Genomic DNA, 18,641 nt, shown 5'->3' with positions numbered 1-18,641 from the left:
TCATCGTGAGCCTGTCCGTTTTTACAGCTTTCCCGAACAATGACCCTCAGCACAGCCTCGAGTCTTACACTTCTTGTTGTTTTTGTTAAAGAGTGCCCTTAATCATATTGCTATATTCATAGAGATTAATTAAAAACCCAACCGAAAATGGTGAGCAAATTGCGCCCATTGTCAGTAATGACATGGGTCTGTGGTTAGAGCCACTTTGAGCACTAATTACATTGAGTTAGGAGGTCATTCCCCACCCTCGTTAGGAACATATACAGTAGTTGCAGTTCCCTGTAATTATTTTACTTCCTGTTCTGCTACTAATTAACTGGTTAGTTGATGCAAATCCAAGTCGTGATGTCAAAGGATTGCTTTAGGAAAAGATGCCCCCTGTATTGTATCTAACGTAGGAGATGTTTCCCACTCCATATCCAACCATCATGGGGTGAGATGTAGTGAGGAGGCAGAACAGCCAGTGTTGATGAGGAAGTTAAAAACATGGCAATATCTAGTAGTGTTATTACCAAAGTGTGTGTGTGTGTGTGTGTGTGTGTGTGTGTGTGTGTGTGTGTGTGTGTGTGTGTGTGTGTGTGTGTGTGTGTGTGTGTGTGTGTGTGTGTGTGTGTGTGTGTGTGTGTGTAACCTTCACTTGAAGGTTTGGTAGTGAGCCAGTTAATTTCCTGTCTGCGTAGTATGACACAACATGCCAACACTACCAGACAGATAGAGAGCCTAGAGATAGCAGAGTGGGGATAAAATTAGCTCAAATAAACCCGCGGTGACTCTGTGATTGAGTCTATTTTGGAACTGAATCAATTACCACTTAAAAGTTATTGATTCGTTATGGCTTGTCATCGCTCTGGGAATCATGGAGTTACATTTCAAGGAAATGTCTCTCAAATGTTTTGTCAGATTTCTGACAGTTTTGAATTTATTGTTCTGTTAGCGCTAATACAATGCCTGAAGGAAGAATGGAACCCTATTGGATAGAAATAACTGGTTAGATAACCAGACAGTCCCCAACTCTTCAATCATGTCTCGTCTCTTTCTGTCTGCCCAGGGCAATATTAGTCAGGGCAGTCCCATGTCTGACCTTTAAATAGACAGATCATATGGTGGGTGGCCTCACAATGAATCAAAATGTATTGCTCATTACTACAGTTTCTGTACATACAGTTGAAGTTTACATACACCTTATCCAAATACATTTAAACTCAGTTTTTCACAATTCCTGACACTTAATCCTAGTAAAGATTCCCTGTCTTAGGTCAATTAGGATCACCACTTTATTTTAAGAACGTGAAATGTTAGAATGATTTATTTCAGCTTTTATTTCTTTCATCATATTCCCAGTGGGTCAGAAGTTTACATGCACTCAATTAGTATTTAGTAGCATTGCCTTTAAATTGTTTAACTTGGGTCAAACGTTTCGGGGAGACTTCCACAAGCTTCCCACAATAAGTTGGGTAAATTTTTGCCCAGTCCTCCTGACAGAGCTGGTGTAACTGACCACTCCAATACCTTGACTTTGTTGCTCCTAAGCCATTTTGCCACAACTTTGGAAGAATGCTTGGGGTCATTGTCCATTTGGAAGACCCATTTGCAACCAAGCTTTAACTCCCTGACTGATGTCTTGAGATGTTTCTTCAATATATCCACATAATTTCCCTTCTTCATGACGTTATCTATTTTGTGAAGTGCATCAGTCCCTCCTGCAGCAAAACACCCCCACAACATGAGGCTGCCACCCCCGTGCTTCACGGTTGGGATGGTGTTCTTCAGCTTGCAAGTCTCCCCCTTTTCCATCCAAACACAACGGTGGTCATTATGGCCAAACAGTTCTATTTTTGTTTCATCAAACCAGAGGACATTTCTCCATATAGTACGATCTTTGTCCCCATGTGCAGTTGCAAACCGTAGTCTGTCTTTTTTATGGCGGTTTTGGAGCAGTGGCTTCTTCCTTGCTGAGTGGCCTTTCCGGTTATGTCGATATAGGACTCGTTTTACTGTGGATATAGAGACTTTTGTACCTGTTTTCTCCAGCATCTTCACAAGATCCTTTGCTGTTGTTCTGAGATAGATTTGCACTTTTCACACCAAAGTATGTTCATCTCTAGGAGACAGAACGCGTCTCCTTCTTGAGCAGTATGACTGCTGCGTGGTCCCTACTATTGTTTGTACAGATGAATGTGGTACCTTCAGGCGTTTGGAGGTAGGTCTTGCAATACATCCACAGGTACATCTCCAATTGACTCAAATAATGTCAATTAGCCTATCAGAAGCTTCTAAAGCCATGGCATAATTTTCGGTAATTTTCCAAGCTTTTTAAAGGCACAGTCAGCTTAGTGTATGTAAACTTCTGACCCACTTGAATTGTAATACAGTGAATTATAAGTGAAATAATCTGTCTGTCAACAATTGTTGGAAAAATACCTTGTGTCATGCACAAAGTAGATTTCCTAACCGACTTGCCAAAACTATAGTTTAACAAGAAATTTGTGGAGTGGTTGAAGAACGAGTTTTAATGACTCCAACCTAAGTGTATGTAAACTTCCGGCTTCAACTGTACATGATAAACAAGCATTGTAATTACAAAATGAGACACACAATCAGATGAATCCTTTTAGTAAGGTAAAGAGATTGGTTTTATATGAGTAATACAATCAAATGAGGGTTTTCCTTGTTAGAGACCTCATGATGTTTATTTATTTACCTCTACAATTGAGACTAACACTTGGGCCTGTGAGAGCTCAGTGCCAAAGCCAGGATAGAAAGGAGACTGGCAAAGGACTCTAAATGGGCCGGGCCGGGAAAAATATAATGTTGCCTGTTTAGGAGGTCAGAGTGCTTCGTGGAGCAGGAAAGACCCACAGAGTCAGGAGCAGAGGCCTCTACAACACGACTTCATGCCATCTCCCTGGGGCCATCCAGCTCTTAGGGGCCTTTGTATCAGCAGATGACCTCTCCTTACACTGCTTATGGCCCCATTCCTCTTGTGCTTCTGTATGAGACACCTGTTTTCTTTTTATTGTACAGACCCAGCATCCTCTATCTCGGGGCTCTCCAACCCTGTTCCTGGCGAGCTACCCTCCTGTACGTTTTCGCTCCAGCCCCAGTTGTAACTAACCCAATTCAGTTTATCAACCAGCTAATTATTGGATTCTGTTGCACTAGATTGGTTGGAGTGAAAGCCTACTGGACGGTAGCTGTACAGGAACAAGGTTGGAGAAACCTGCTCTAGCTATCCTCTCCATCTTCTATCATAGTCCATACAAATATAAATCTGTAAGGGCTTCATTTTACCACTAGGTGTCAGATTTGCCTCATGCTTATCTTTACCTAAGCTTTAGAATATGTCATGTTTGTCTTTGTAGGCCTACTGAACCAGGAAATATACAGGGTTGTGAAAAAGTATTTGCCACCTTTCTAATTTTCTCTACTTTTGCATATTTTTGATACCGAATGTTATCAGATTTTCAACCTAAACCTAATATTACACAAAGGAAACATGAGGGAACAAATAACACAAGAATTAGATACTTATTTATTTGATTTCATAAACCAAATTATGCAAAACCCAATGCCCCTGTGTGGAAAAAGTAATTGCCCCCTTACACTCAATAACTGCTTGTGCCACTGTGAGGACAGATACTGGAAGACGAGAAGGAAGTACAGGGAGTGAATAATAAATGACAGACAGGAAACAAAACACGGACAGCGTCTGGACAGGGGGAACAAAACAACATTAATGCTGACACGCGGAACAAACTGAGGAACAGACAGATATAGAGGGGGCAATCAACAAAGTGAAGGAGTCCAGGTGAGTCCATTGAAGCGCTGGTGCGCGTAATGATAGTGACAGGTGTGCGTATTGATGGGGAGCCTGGCGCCCTCAAGCGCCAGAGAGGGGGAGCGGGAACAGATGTGACAGCCACCTTTAGCTGCAATGACTCGAACCAAACACTTCCTGTGGTTGTTGATCAGTCTCTCACGTCACTGTGGAGGAATTTTAGCCCACTCTTCCATGCATAACTGCTTTAACTCTGTGACATTTGTGGGTTTTCAAGCATGAACTGCTCGTTTCAAGTCCTACCACAACATCTCAATTGGGATTAGGTCTGGACTTTGACTAAGCCTCATTAGCCTATGTCACAACAGAAATACGTGGTGAGTCTTGGTGGGTATTAGACTATAGACACATCCCAGCTTGACTGTCTCTGTGACCACCGTACAGGATGCAGTACACGTGTCTTTTGAATATCATCACATGCTTACTTGACCCACAGATCACACACAACCGATGGGGTTGATGTTTGTTTCCTCACAACGTAAGTCGATCATAATTGCTAATAGAGAAACGTGTCACTGGTTTCTGAGAATAATTTCGATATTTGACCCACATATGGCCTGAGGGGTATCGTTAGTTGCGCTAATCGTACAGCGAAACGTTGTTGTTAATGTGTTATGCAGGGGTCTTAGAGGACTGTGTTTCCTCTCAACTCACTATCTCATCTCAGACAGGAAGTAAGGTAGCTACAGTTGTACCAACACAACACCAAGACTGTGTAAAGGAGACATTTTCAGGACTTACAGCAGGCAGATCAGTCATAACTTTGAATGCTGGATATTTCTGCAGACTTACTGACTTTGCTGTGTAGTTAACAATAGATACTTCCTCCTATAGAGCATAATGAAGTCAACCTTAGTAGTTTCTGTTGGGTGCTTCCCCTGCCATGAGGAACATCGGTGTCTTCTTTTCCTCATAGCTTACAATGCTGTTAATACCTGGGAAAGTTTTTGCATGTCTATCATGTGACGTATAGTATTGATAACTAAGCTACCTCATGTTGTTATGTTGGAATGCAACACAACTTCAATATGATAGTATAGTAGGATAACATCTCCTGAAGAACTGTGCTATTGACTAAATAGTTGTCGCGTTTATTTTTGTGATGCTGCAGACAGTAATTTAGGTGCGTTGTCTTTGAGTCTAAGAGGCTATTTCTGCTATTCCTACTGTGTTGTGAGGCTAGTGTTAAGGAAATGCCCAATCAATTATTACTCTAGTCTAGGTGCTGTCTGGCAGCTCATGCAGTGAATATCCTCTTTCTTTTCCCATAGCTGTCTCTCTATGTCCTCTCCCCCCCCCCCCCCCCTGCCTCTCAGTGAGATATGAGTTTAATCCCTTGCAGAGTGCTTGTGGAAATCTGTCTGGTAGTAGGAAATGTTACAAGCCTCTGTTACTCATCAAAGCCCTGGGCCAGGGCACTGTCACAGCTGGTGCGTATAATCACTGTCCCTTGTAGCAGTGGGAGACAGGTTAGATCTTCAATCCAATCAGAGCTCACTCTGAAAGGGCAGGCCTGACATCACCCTTTTCTCTCTCTATCTATCCCTCTCTGAGGCTGGAGGGACTGTAGCAAAGAGTTAGAGAACGAGTTTAGGCTAACAGTGGCTGAGGACGGCTCAGTGTATGAGGGGCTAGAGAGGTGATGGTCGGGGAGGGGGCTGGAGTAAAGACACAAGGGAGTCCATCGGTTAGGAGAACTTATGCAGCAGGTTAGGAGAATTAACATAGCAGGTTAGGAGAATTGGGTTAAGGTTAGGAAAGGGTTAGGGCCAGCTCATATTCTTTCCTAACCTTCTACGAAAAGTCACTTCTGTCCGTAGCTGTACTCCCATCTAGTCACAACTGTGGAGAGGGGCGTTTGTTAATGTGAGGTAACGGACACTCAGAACCTCCACTCTGTTGCTACGGGTAACAGATCAAGGTAGCACGGTCATTTCATGACGCCGCCCCGGTCTCAGTACAGTGCCGGACAACTGTCCCCTGGGTGCATTGCTGGGGGACAAACGGACCTGTCCAAAACGATTACTTCCACACTCCCTCTCATGACCATGCTGCCCCAAGGGCCTTGGCAGGGAGGATGGCTCTTGTAGTGAACACTTGTCTGTGAGCTTTTACTCATGGAGCCTACATTGAAAAGGAAGAACTAAGCCATGCTTTGAAGTTTAAAATTGATGGACCACATAGAACAGCTTCTACATGTAAATGTGCAAAAAAGCATATAAAAATGTATGACTTGGTATTCACTATGCATGGTTGATAGATTTTTTATTTGCCAGTTTAAAAAACAACAACATTATACACAGTACAATGGTTATTTTTTATAATTCTTGTGATATCTGCCAACAGTATATCGTCAACCCCCTCCCTCCCTCCCCCACCCCCTCTACCCAGGCCTCGGTGGTATCTACTTGTTTGTGTGGTGAGTCATGCCTACCTACGCCAGCTTCCATCCCACTCGATACAGACCTGGGTCACCAAGTCTGCTCCTCTGTGTTCAAGGCCGCCTGTGTTGCTGTGAGTGACTCACTGCCTCTCTCCACTCCTTCCATTAAGAAGGTTATGGCCTAAAAACATATATTATACCCTGGATACGCATTTCGGCAAATTGCAAACTGCAGGTGGAGAGGGGCTTGGTTTCTTGTTTCCATGACAACATGTTTAAGTGAGATCACAGCATCGATCAGACATAGTTGGTTTCTGACAGACTCCGATCTCCAGTTACAGAAGAATTGGAAGGTAAGAGCATTTGGAAGAGGATGTTGTTCTGGAACTTTGTAAAGACGGAAGATCCTAGAGTTATAGTGCCTTCAGAAATGATTCATACCCCTTGACTTTTCCACATTTTGTTGTGTTACGGCCTGAATTCAGAATGGATTAAATAGATTGTTTTTCACCCCATAATGACAGTGAAAGCATGTTTTTAGGCATTTTTGCAAATGTATTGGAAAGGAAATCAATAAATACCTAATTTACATACATTTTACATCACCCTTGAGTCAATACTTTGTAGAAGCACCTTTTGACAGCGATTACAGCTGTGAGTCTTTCTGGGTAAGTCTTTTAAGAGTTTTCCACACCTGGATTGTGTAACATTTACTCATTATTTTTTTTAAACATTCTTCAAGCACTGGTAAATTGGTTGTTGATCATTTCTAGACAACCATTTTCAGGTCTTGCCATACATTTTCAAGTAGATTGAAGTCAAAACTGTAACTCAGCCACTCTCAGCCACTCTTGGTAAGCAACTCCAGTGTAGATTTGGCCTTGTGTTTTAGGTTATTGTCCTGCTGAAAGGTGAATTCAGCTCCCAGTGTGGTGGAAGGCAGACTGAAGCAAGTTTTCCTCTAGGATTTTGCCTAGATTAGCTCCGTTTCTTTTTTATCCTGAAAAACTCCCCAGTTCTTAATGATTACCAGCATACCCAAGACATTTCAGTTTTCATTTTGAATTAATGTGTAAAAAAAACAATACAAATAAATTACAACAGAATTCCACTTTGACATTATGGGGTATTGTGTGTAGGCCAGTGAACAAAAATCTCAATTGAATCCATTTTAATTTAAATCTGTAACACAACAAAATGTGGAAAAAGTCAAGTGCTGTGAATACTTTCTGAAGGCACTGTATAGAATCTTCTCTAAAAGTTGAATATCTCCCCTTTTTCTAGAAACCTCTTTGTTGAGTAACTCTTTGAAGGAGATTGTGGGCATCACCTTGGGAGTCATAGGATGCATCATCTCCATAGTAGCCTCTGCTTTGCCCATGTGTAGAGTGTCTGCCTTCATCCCTCAGGTCATCTGGGAGGGCCTTTGGATGAGCTGATTGCTCATGGGACAGTAAGTTCTACGACTCCCTCCTTCCCCAGGACCTGCAGCCCCGGCCTTAGCCATGACCATCATCGCCATCATCTTGGGGGTTCTGGGGGGTGATGGTCTTCATCATCGGAGCCAAGTGCACCAATTGCATCAAAGAGGAACCATCGAAGGCCAAGTTGATAATAATCACTGGAATATTCTTCATCCTGGCTGGTATACTCATAGCTACCCGGATGAGAAGTGTTCTTGATGAAAACTGGCTTGATCTACTTCAGCTGGGGGGGCAGCGTCCCTGCTCCTGATCGGAGGAACTATAATGGCCAGCTTGTGCCCCCTAGTGAGATTGGCATCATTCTGGTGGATAGTCTCCCTAGTGTCCTGTGCCGTCGATTTAGTTGTTATTTTTGGACCCTCCCAGTGGGGTCATATGGGCCCTGATGATGATCACCTCCATCTCAACCGTCCTTTGATCTCTGGGATTGATTGAGGCCATCTTTGGTCCAAGTGCGCCAACTGCGTCAAGAGTAACTGGTCCAGGGCCAAGGTGATGTTCGTCATTGGGATATTCTTCATCCTGGCTGGTATCCTCCAGCTTACCACCGTCTTCGTGGTTGCACATTACTTGATACCGGATATTCCCAAATACCAGCTGGGTTTTTTGGTCTCCATACTCTCCAGCTGCATCTTCAAGAGGAACTACTAACAGCTCTGTCCAGAGACTGTACTTTATTGTAGTGAAAACCATAGAGATTCTATAATTGTGATTCTATAATGTAATTCTATGATGAAAACAACCTCTATCCTATCTGTTCAATGTTGACCAACCTGAAATAACCGGATTAGTGTGTACTGTCAGCAACATTAGTGTTGATACATAATTTTTTTTTAAAAACAACACCTTTCTTGAACCAACACTCGCGCTTGTCTTTCTAGCAGTGACTTTGCTCTTAATTCAGGAAAAATGTAATAAGTAGCTATGATATGTGGTCTCACCTTGCTACCTTAAAGGGCAATTCTGCCACTTTTCAACCTTGTATTCATTATCTCCAGCACCATACCAGTGTCTACATATGTGAAACGGCGCGTTTCTATGATCTGTGGTTAAAAAGATATGAAGAAAAGTCCTAAGAAATGCTTCTCTGTGACATGACAGGTTAGGATGAAATAAAATAAAAATTTAAACGGGGATTTCCAAAACCTGCAACAAGTTTCTAGCCAGAGGGAGGGTATCTTTTGCTCCCCACGACATCATGTCATTGGGTAGAACTTTTTTAAATGTATATATTTTTTTTCTACAAAATGTAGAAATGCGAAGGTTTTCACATGTGTAGACAATGGTATTGTGCTGGAGTAATACAAATTAGGTTAAAAAATGGTGGAGTTTCTCTTTAAAGATTAATGAACTTTAGGTCTCTCTGGATAAGTGTTTGCTAAATGACTAAAATGCTGTTTATTTCCCTATTCTCACTTAAAATAAAAGTCCCCATCCTGAATATTGCACCGCTACCATCTTGCCTTGCTTCCTTATCGAAACCACCACGCCAAGAGTACCCAATCACAAAACTTCCTTCTTGACATTTGTGTTTCTTCCTGTGTGAGAACACAAGACACCTGGATATCTATTTCATTTTGTTATGTCTTATGACTTATATTAGTGACAGTATCTTCCTAGCTTCTCCTTATTTAGCACAGTGCACACCCCACCACAGCATTGCAGGTGTCAGCTTTAACAAGCCTCTCACCAAAGGTTACAGGAAGAGAGCTTGCAATAGGACACGAAACGATCACTTTTTGATTTCCAGCAAATTAACTCAATTCAGCATAGTAACGTGTTCCTCCATTCGCCCACAGTGCAGCCGAGCCGTGTTTGATATGGAGACGGTGTCTCGGTTCGGCTGTCTGTGGCCTTGTGCTCTTAACAGTGTCAGGGCTGCCAGGGCTGCAGCCTGAGTGTGCGTGTGGTCTGCCCACGCAGCGCAACACTGTTGCACGGTCATACTCATCAGCCATAACAGCTCTGGTCGCACAGAGCAGGCGTATGAGACTGCTGAGTGTCAGTTTACCGGCGCTGAGACATGAGTTAGTTAGTAATATTTGTGGTTAGTCATCCCTGCATAGCGCAGATGTGCAATATCGGTAATAAGACACTAATGGCTCAACTTCAGAACGTAGCGTTCTCCTAAGCCAATACACAGCCACACAAACAGTGAAATTCTATATCCCCCCTTTTTTTATCACTCCCTCTCTATCCTTGCCTATGGGTAGATCTCTCTCTTTTTTTTTCTTCAGCTCTAGTGGTGTGGCCATAGAAACAGAACTGTGGACAATGTCTCTGTAGGGGGTGCCAGCCCATGCCCTCTGGCGAACCAGAAGGGAGTCAGGGGAGGCCCTGCAGGATAGCAACGTGGAGGCCAGGATGGCAGGAGTGTGTGTGTGTGAAATCTTGCTCTCTGTGGCCGATGTGAGCAAAACATTTAAACAGGTTAATGATCTGACGAAATAACAGGGTGCGTTCTCAAAGCATGTGCAGACCAGCTGGCAAGTGTCTAAACAGCTACCCAACCCATAGGCTGTTCACTCTGCTACCATCCGGGTAATGGTACCGGAGCATCGGCTCTCAGACTAACAGGCTCCTTGACAGCTTTTGCCCCCAAACCATAAGACTGCTATATAGCCAGACTAAATAGTAAATTAATGGTAACCTAACTATCTTACACTGACCCTACGCACATTTACTAGACAATATTTAAACACAACAATGTCAGTGTTCTGCCATGGCCAGCGACGAGCCCGGATCTCAATCCCATTGAGCACGTCTGGGACCTGTTGGATTGGAGGGTGAGGGCTAGGGCCATTCCCCCCAGAAATATCCTTGCAGGTGCCTTGGTAGAATAGTGTGGTAACATCTCACAGCAAGAACTGTGGAATCTGGTGCAGTCCATGAGGAAGAGATGCACTGCAGTACTTAATGCAGCTGGTGGCCACACCAGATACTGACTGTTACTTTTGATTTTGACCCCCCCCCCCTTTTTCAGGGACACATTATTCAATTTCTGTTAGTCACATGTCTGTGGAAGTTATTCAGTTTATGTCTGTTGTTGAATCTTGTTATGTTCATACAAATATTTACACGTGTTAAGTTTGCTGGAAATAAACGCAGTTGACAGTGAGAGGACGTTTCTTTTTTTGCTGAGTTTATATACACACTCACTCTCACACACTACATTAACACTCGCACACAAAACCGCATACACTACATACGCACACACACACGTAACACACACATGCATACCGACACAACACATGCACACACACACATTAGACACACATTCGCACACACCCACACTTTTACACACTTAATTTTTTTATCTATCCTGATGCCTAGTCACTTTACCCTACATTCATGTATATACACAGTATCTACCTCAAATACCTCGTACATCTGCACATTGATCTGGTACTGTAAATAGATACATTCTTGTGTATTTATTTTTTTTCCTCCTGTGTTACTATTTTAAACTCTGCACTTCACGGTAAAGTCTACACCAGTTGTATTCGGCGCATGTGACAAATACAATGTGATTTGATGTGTGTGTCAGATACAACCTTGCCTGTGGGCCAGTTAAGGGGACACGGGACACTCCAACGTGGAGAGATGGACATCTGTGTAGCATTAAAGTCAAGTGGCACCCAACTCCTTTTTAGAGTCGTTTTTATTTATTTGAATACATGTGCAACACTGGGACATTAATATCACTGAACAGACAGTACTTGCCAAAGCTAGACCTCAAAAACATGTTGGTTTGATTTTGCAATGTTGGTCAGTCATTGGGTTCTGATGGGCATAGCATTGTTGTCTTGACTATTATCTCTGACAGCACTGTGTATTTGAGCAAGTGCATTAGAGAGATTAAATCCAGTTGAATTGAATCCCTTTTTGACAGCATCTCTTTGGATTTGAAACAGAACTTTCCAGACATGTTTGCCAATGGAAGAAGTTGTCAAAGTGACTTTTTGGACCTGAATGCCAAAACATTCAGGAGATAAAAGTTCTCCAATTTCAACCATTTCGCACTCACTCAACCATGAGACATCCATGTCTTCATCACTGGAAAAGATAAACGGTTGAGTTCAATATCATTAAAACAGTTACAAACAGTGTTGCCAAACTATTTAAAAAAATATACATATATATTTTTATAAATATGGTAAGTGTTAAAGGTTTAAAAATATCTTAACGCGTAAACTCCTATTTTTCTTTGTATATGTTGTAACTTAGATGCTATTTCACATCATCTGAGGTTTTTGTGTTGTACCCTCCATTGGTTGAGACATTTCATGCTTTTGAATACGGTGTGGGTGCATTTCAATCATAGGTCAATTCTTTGAATTCTATCGATTCAGACAACAGGAATTTAGCTGGTACACCATTGAAATTTTAATTGAATTGAAATTGTAACTTCTAATTACTAACACAAAGATGACCGCCGGTCCACCCATTGTTGAATGTCAACTTTAATGGTCATGTCTATTCTATGATCTATATTTCTATGATTTCAATAGATTTCCTATGGAGGATTGACAGTATATTTTAAAACATCTCTTGGTGGTACCATTTGTATAGGGGAAAGTATTTTATGGAAAGGTTATGGACCAGGCAAGGTTTCTGATCTGATCCTGGACCAAAGGGTCAATGGTCCAGTCTGGTGGTACCATTTGTATAGGGGAAAGGATTGTATGGAAAGGTTATGGACCAGGCAAGGTTTCTGATCTGATCCTGGACCAAAGGGTCAATGGTCCAGTCTGGTGGTACCATTTGTATAGGGGAAAGGATTGTATGGAAAGGTTATGGACCAGGCAAGGTTTCTGATCTGATCCTGGACCAAAGGGTCAATGGTCCAGTCTGGTGGTACCATTTGAAAGTTGAAATGTTTATTGCATTCCCATTTTAGTACATTTATCAGCCAAAACATGACACCCACCCTGTATTCAAGAGCATGTGGTGTCTCAACCAATGGCAGGCACAACACAAAAACCTAAGATGCTGTAAAACAGGGTCTAAGCTACAACATACAGTGCCAGTCGAAAGTTTGGACACACCTACTCATTCCAGGGTTTTTCTTTATTTTGACTATTTTCTACATTGTAGAATAATAGTGAAGAAATCAAAACTATGAAATAACACACATGGAATCATGTAGTAACCAAAAAAGTGTTAAACAAAGTAGCCACCCTTTGCCTTGATGACAGTAAAAATATAGAAAAACCCTTCAATGAGTAGGTGTCCAAACTTCTGACTGGTACGGTATGTGAATATGAAAAAAAATCTAAATTCATGATTTGTTTTCTCTCCAGAAATTATAAAATAGTTTGACAACCCTGTTTGTAAGCTTTTAAATGAAATCAATATCAACCGTTTCTCTTTTCCAGTGATGAAGACATGCTTGTCTCATGGTATGGTGGGATATGCAAAATAGGTCCGTTTTGAGCACCTTTATCTCTTGTGCACTTCTACAATTGGCAACTACTGTATATATGGAAGGTTTCGTTCAGACCAAATGGAGAGAGAATTTGAATGGATTTACCCTAGAGAGTGACCGACTGAACACGCCAGTTGGCACGTGTGTTTTTCTGTTGCTCATTTGATTTCAGTCTTGGAGGTGTGTTTCCTGACCGATTCCGCATTTGGTAAATGATGTTTGTCCCACATGAGACACTGTAGACGCTCGAGCCTATTTCACTTCTTCAAAATCCCCAGAATGAATCTAAGATAACTCAAGAAATCTGTTATTACGTTTTCCGAGGATGTTTAGGTTGCGCAATTTTACATCAAACTAAGGTGTTTGGTGCAGTATTTCTCAAGATTTTCTTTTTGTGATGTCTTATCTTAATGTAAACAAAGTCATAATTGCTGGGCAGGTTTGTCTCACTGTCATAGTTATTGGATAGAGAGCAATCACCGCGGCTGTTCACCCCATGTTTGTGGGCAAATGGACATCATTAAATCAAAACCCAACCTTCATTTACCCATTGTGACACACAGATGTTCCAAACTCAGTTTTAGACAAGACTGACTTTATGACCGAAATGATCCTATTTACACTTTGTAATCAATTTTGACGCTAGAATAACTGTTTCTAACTCATATCAATACCACACAAGCTGTTTTCAAAGGTATTCGTTGCTTTTTAAAGGCAGTCGCTCTTTAAAGCTAAATTAAATCCTGTGGTGTGTGTGTGTGTGTGTGTGTGTGTGTGTGTGTGTGTGTGTGTGTGTGTGTGTGTGTGTGTGTGTGTGTGTGTGTGTGCGTGTGCGTGTGCGTGTGTGTGTGTGTGTGTGTGCATTCAGTTTACGTATGTATGAGAGAGCATGAACACTCAAGTTAACGGCTCATCAAGGAAGTGTGCTCTATGACCAGAGTTATTTTAGTGTAACCGTTCACCCCCCTGCCCGACACTCCCCCTCCTAGTCTGCCTGGCTGTGACACACATTCTCCCTCCACATGAACCGCTCTGTTGTCGCTCACTCTCTTTCTCTCTTTCTCTTTCCCTCTCGCTCCGTCACACATGGACTAAAAGTTAGACAAACTGGGGAGAGGCGTGGATGGTTGTTTACCTGCTTCCATCAGGTTGTATTTTGAGTCATGACTATTTTTCAATTGACTTGCGTGTGCTGTGTTCTTATTATGTTGTTATTGCTTATACTATTTCAGGATGCAGTGCTGTATCTTTTTGCCCCTTTGCGGGCTTCAGTTGGTTGTGTGCACTGTGGATATAGCGTAGCAGCTAATCTGCTGTTTGATTTTCCACGCGAGGCTGTGCGCTGCCAGAGAAGTGTTTTGTTGATGGAACAGAGGCATTGCGGTGGCATAAAAAAAAAAGTGTTTGAACTCATGATAAAGCTGCCTGATGGTGCTCTTTTTGAAGGGTGTCACTCGCTCTATCCGTCATTCTTGAATGTTTTGGGAGGTCCCCTACAATACACAGGGATTTAATGTGTATTTTCTGAGAACAGCGGAGGAAATACTGCCAGAGTAGGAACAACTGTTCCGTTGTGCCTTTTTCTTTGTGAGTTGTAGTCGAGACGATGTGTACTTGTACCTGTTGTTGTATATTTGAAAAAGGGCACACTAAAATGTCTTAGTTTACTCATAATGAAATGACACTGTACTCAGAGGGAAAAATGCATTTGGCTGTCATGTAAGGGGTTATCTAGTGTTTTCTATTCATGTGGTTTGTTTTAAACTGTACACCCTGTCAAGACAGAGGGGTTTTGTGCATTACACAAACCATATCTGTTTTTCATTAAGTGAGTTCCGAAAAATTGACCAACCATACAATTGACCAACCATACAATTGACCAACCATACAATTGACCAACCATACAAGTTGAAAACAAACTATATCTGGTTGTGCTGTGCTGAAGTAGATCTTGCTTTCTCTGGAGATGGACAGTATTAGGTGAGAGATCTGTTGTACCTTTTCCCAGGAGCCCCTATCAGTTTGGCTGTGTAGGGTTCGATAACAGACAGAGACAACCTTGGACTTGTAGTGACATTGTTTCCCCCACGCTGACTGATCAGCAGACCAGGGGGGCCCAATGGGCCTCTTTCAGGCAACAGTTGTACCTCATGATACTCATTTTAGGGTTACGCCATAAGGTATGTGAATACGAGTGTAATGTAGGCTACCCTAGAACAGTTGTAGAGTAGTGTACACAACATTGGGGAAATGTCTTGGAAAAAAGAGTATTGTAAAAGAGAAATGATTTGCTGATAGGTTACAATCGAATTACAACATTATGGTAATCATGTGGAAAATGTAAGTGACTCAATGTTCTCTTGACTAATTGTGCGTTTGTTTGGGCATGGAGCAAGGTGGGAAAAACCAGTGTTTTAGAACTGCAGCCCACAGTGGTTGTTAAAGAGTAGAGTCCATGTAATGGACATACCCATGATGTCATCAAGCATGCAGATGCATAGGACAACATCAATATACAGTACCAGTCAAAGGTTTGGACACACCTACAGTACGCATTCCAGGGTTTTTCTTTATTTGTACTATTTTCCAAATTGCAGAATAATAGTGAAGACATCAAAACTATGAGATAGCACATATGTCATGTAGTAACCAAAAAAGTGTTAAACAAATCAACATATATTTTACCTTTGAGATTTGTAAAAGTAGCCACCCTTTGCCTTGATGACATATTTGCACACTCTTGGTATTCTCTCAACCAGCTTCATGAGGTAGTCACCTGGAATGCATTTCAATTAACAGGTGTGCCTTTTTTTAAGTGAATTTGTGGAATTTCTTTCCTTTAATGCATTTGAGCCAATCTGTTGTGTTGTGACAAGGTAGGGGTGGTATACAGAAGATAGCCCGATTTGGTAAAAGACCAAGTCCATATTATGGCAAGATCAGCTCAAATAAGCAAACAGTCCATCATTACTTTAAGACATGAAGGTCAGTCAATCCAGAAAACTTTGAAAGTTTCTTCAAGTACAGTTGCAAAAACCATCAAGTGCTATGATGAAGCTGGCTCTCATGAGGACCGCCACAGGAAAGGAAGACCCAGAGTTACCTATGCAGTAGAGGATACGTTCATTAGAGTTAGCTGCAAGTCAGATTGCAGCCCAAATAAATGCTTCACAGGGTTCAAGTAACAAACACATCTCAACATAAACTGTTCAGAGGAGACTGCTTGAATCAGACCTTCATGGTCGAATTGCTGCAAAGAAACCATTACTAACGGACACCAATAACTTGCTTGGGCCAAGAAACACGAGCAATGGACATTAGACCGGTGGAAATCTATCCTTTGGTCTGAGGAGTCAAAATTTGAGATTTTTGATTCCAACGGCCGTGTCTTTGTGAGACGCAGGGTAGGTGAACGGATGATCTCCGCATGTGTGGTTCCCACCGTGAAGCATGGAGGAGGTGTGATGGTGTGGGGTGTGCTTTGCTGATGACATTATCAGTGATGTATTTAGAATTCAAGGCACACTTAACCAGCATGGCTACCACAGCATTCTGCAATGATACGCCATCCCATCTCGTTTGCGCTTATCAATATCACTTGTTTTTGAACAGGACAATGACCCAAAACCCACCTCCAGCCTGTGTAAGGGCTATTTGACCAAGAAGGAGAGTCATGGAGTGCTGTGTCAATTAACCTGGCCTCCACAATCACCCGACCTCAACCCAATTGAGATGGTTTGGGATGAGTTGGACCGCAGAGTGAAGGAAAAGCAGCCAACAAGTGCTCAGCTCAAGTGCTCAGAAACTCCTTCAAGACTGTTGGAAAAGCATTTCTCATGAAGATGGTTGAAAGAATTCAAAGAGTGTGCAAAGCTGTCATCAAGGCGAAGGGTGTCTACTTTGAAGAATCTAAAATTCAAAAGGCACTCGCACATCTGAGCAATCTTTTTTGCAGGTGCATGGCAACAGCTGAACAAGATGAAGGAAAAAGGAAACCGCACACTGCTCTTGATAGTATCACTGATATTTAATAAGGTAACGTACTTTGAAGAATCTAAAATATAACATGTATTTTGATTTGTTTAACACTTTTTTGGTTACTCCATGATTCCATATGTTAGTTCATAGTTTTGATGTCTTCACTATTATTCTACAATGTCCTTTGAATGAGTAGGTGTGTCAACTTTTGACTGGTACTGTATATATACACAAATCAGGACATGTGCATAGTGAACGCATACACATTGTAAATATGAAAATAGTATACAGTATTTCAGAACGTGACCTACCGCTTACATAACAATATCAGGCTGGGAAGAATTTATGTTTGCAATCTCCCCCCATCTGCAAGCATGACCAATGGCGTAACACCTTATTGATATGTAAACTCAACCAACCAATAGGAATGCCTTAACATCAGATAAATACACTGAGTGTACATACCATTAGGGACACCTTCCTAATTGCACCCCTTTTAACCGCCAGAACAGCCTCAATTCGTCAGGGCATGGACTACAAGGTGCCGAAAGCGTTCCACAGGGATGCTGGCCCATGTTGACTCCAAGCTTCCCACAGTTGTGTCAAGTTGGCTGGATGTCCTTTGGGTGGTGGGTCATTATTGATACACAGGACACTGTTGAGCGAGGAAAAACATAGCAGCATTGCAATTCTTGACACACTCAAACTGGTTCGCCTGGCACCTACTACCAAACCCTGTTCAAAGGCACTTAACTATTTTGTCTTGCCCATTCACCCTCTGAATGGCACATGGACACAATCCATGTCTCAATTGTCTCAAGGCTTAAAAATCTACTCTAAATTGTCTCCTCCCCTTCATCTACACCGATTTGAAGTCAAGTTAACAAGTGACATCAATAAGAGATCATAGCGTTCACCTGGTCAGTCTATGTCATGGAAAGAGCAGGTGTTCCTAGTGTTTTGTACACCCGGTGTATAGGCATACTGACTGACTATTAAACTAGAGAGAGGGGGATAACAACAACCATCACCATCACTGATACTGCTGTTGTAGTGCAAGCTCCTGACTTGAGCCATTGATCAGGGTGTGCTGAGTGACACCACAGTAGTGGGGAAAGGATTATGGACCAGACCAGGCTTCTGATCTGATCCTGGACCAAAGGATCTCTGGTCCAGTCTGTCTGCCCATTCTGTCCAGTCTGTGAGAAACCTCAGTTTCCCTCTACTACAGATTAGCAATTTAATTTTCCCTCCATAAATTACTGTAGCCGGTGCTATTCGCCGTGCTAGCTATGTTGACATGGCTGTGGAAATGGTGTGCTCTCTGAGCTCCCATCAGGCTGTGCCAGCCAGCCCTGAAGTGTTGTGCTGAAGCTCAATGAATGGATGTTTATGTTAAAGGGAGGGAGAGAGCGAGGAGACAGACCTATATAGGGATGGAGAGAGGAGACATGTAGTGCACAGAGCTCTATGTTTGTGAAATCAGCCCACAAAATAATCATTTTTTGCAATCTGTGAATTATTCCACTC

At 42.1% G+C, this 18,641-nt stretch overlaps 1 protein-coding gene across 9 annotated transcripts in view; it reads left to right on the top strand.

Moving 5' to 3' along the window:
• The window catches only part of LOC139411319 (diacylglycerol kinase zeta-like), a 118,297-nt gene that overhangs the window by 38,672 nt on the left and 60,984 nt on the right, over positions 1-18,641 (top strand). For 4 of the 9 annotated variants that reach the window (XM_071157536.1, XM_071157534.1, XM_071157533.1 and 1 more), the window contains exon 1: positions 14,156-14,281. The exons of the other annotated variants lie outside the window; for them this stretch is intronic. In XM_071157536.1, the coding sequence (XP_071013637.1) occupies positions 14,156-14,281 (126 nt within the window). Of the gene's footprint in view, positions 1-14,155; positions 14,282-18,641 lie in introns of those variants that run through there. 9 annotated transcript variants of the gene reach the window in all.

The sequence above is a fragment of the Oncorhynchus clarkii genome, chromosome 6, assembly GCF_045791955.1.
Source record: "Oncorhynchus clarkii lewisi isolate Uvic-CL-2024 chromosome 6, UVic_Ocla_1.0, whole genome shotgun sequence".
In the NCBI taxonomy this organism is placed as follows: Eukaryota; Metazoa; Chordata; class Actinopteri; order Salmoniformes; family Salmonidae; genus Oncorhynchus; species Oncorhynchus clarkii.
This window is presented reverse-complemented; position numbering and strand designations above follow the sequence as displayed.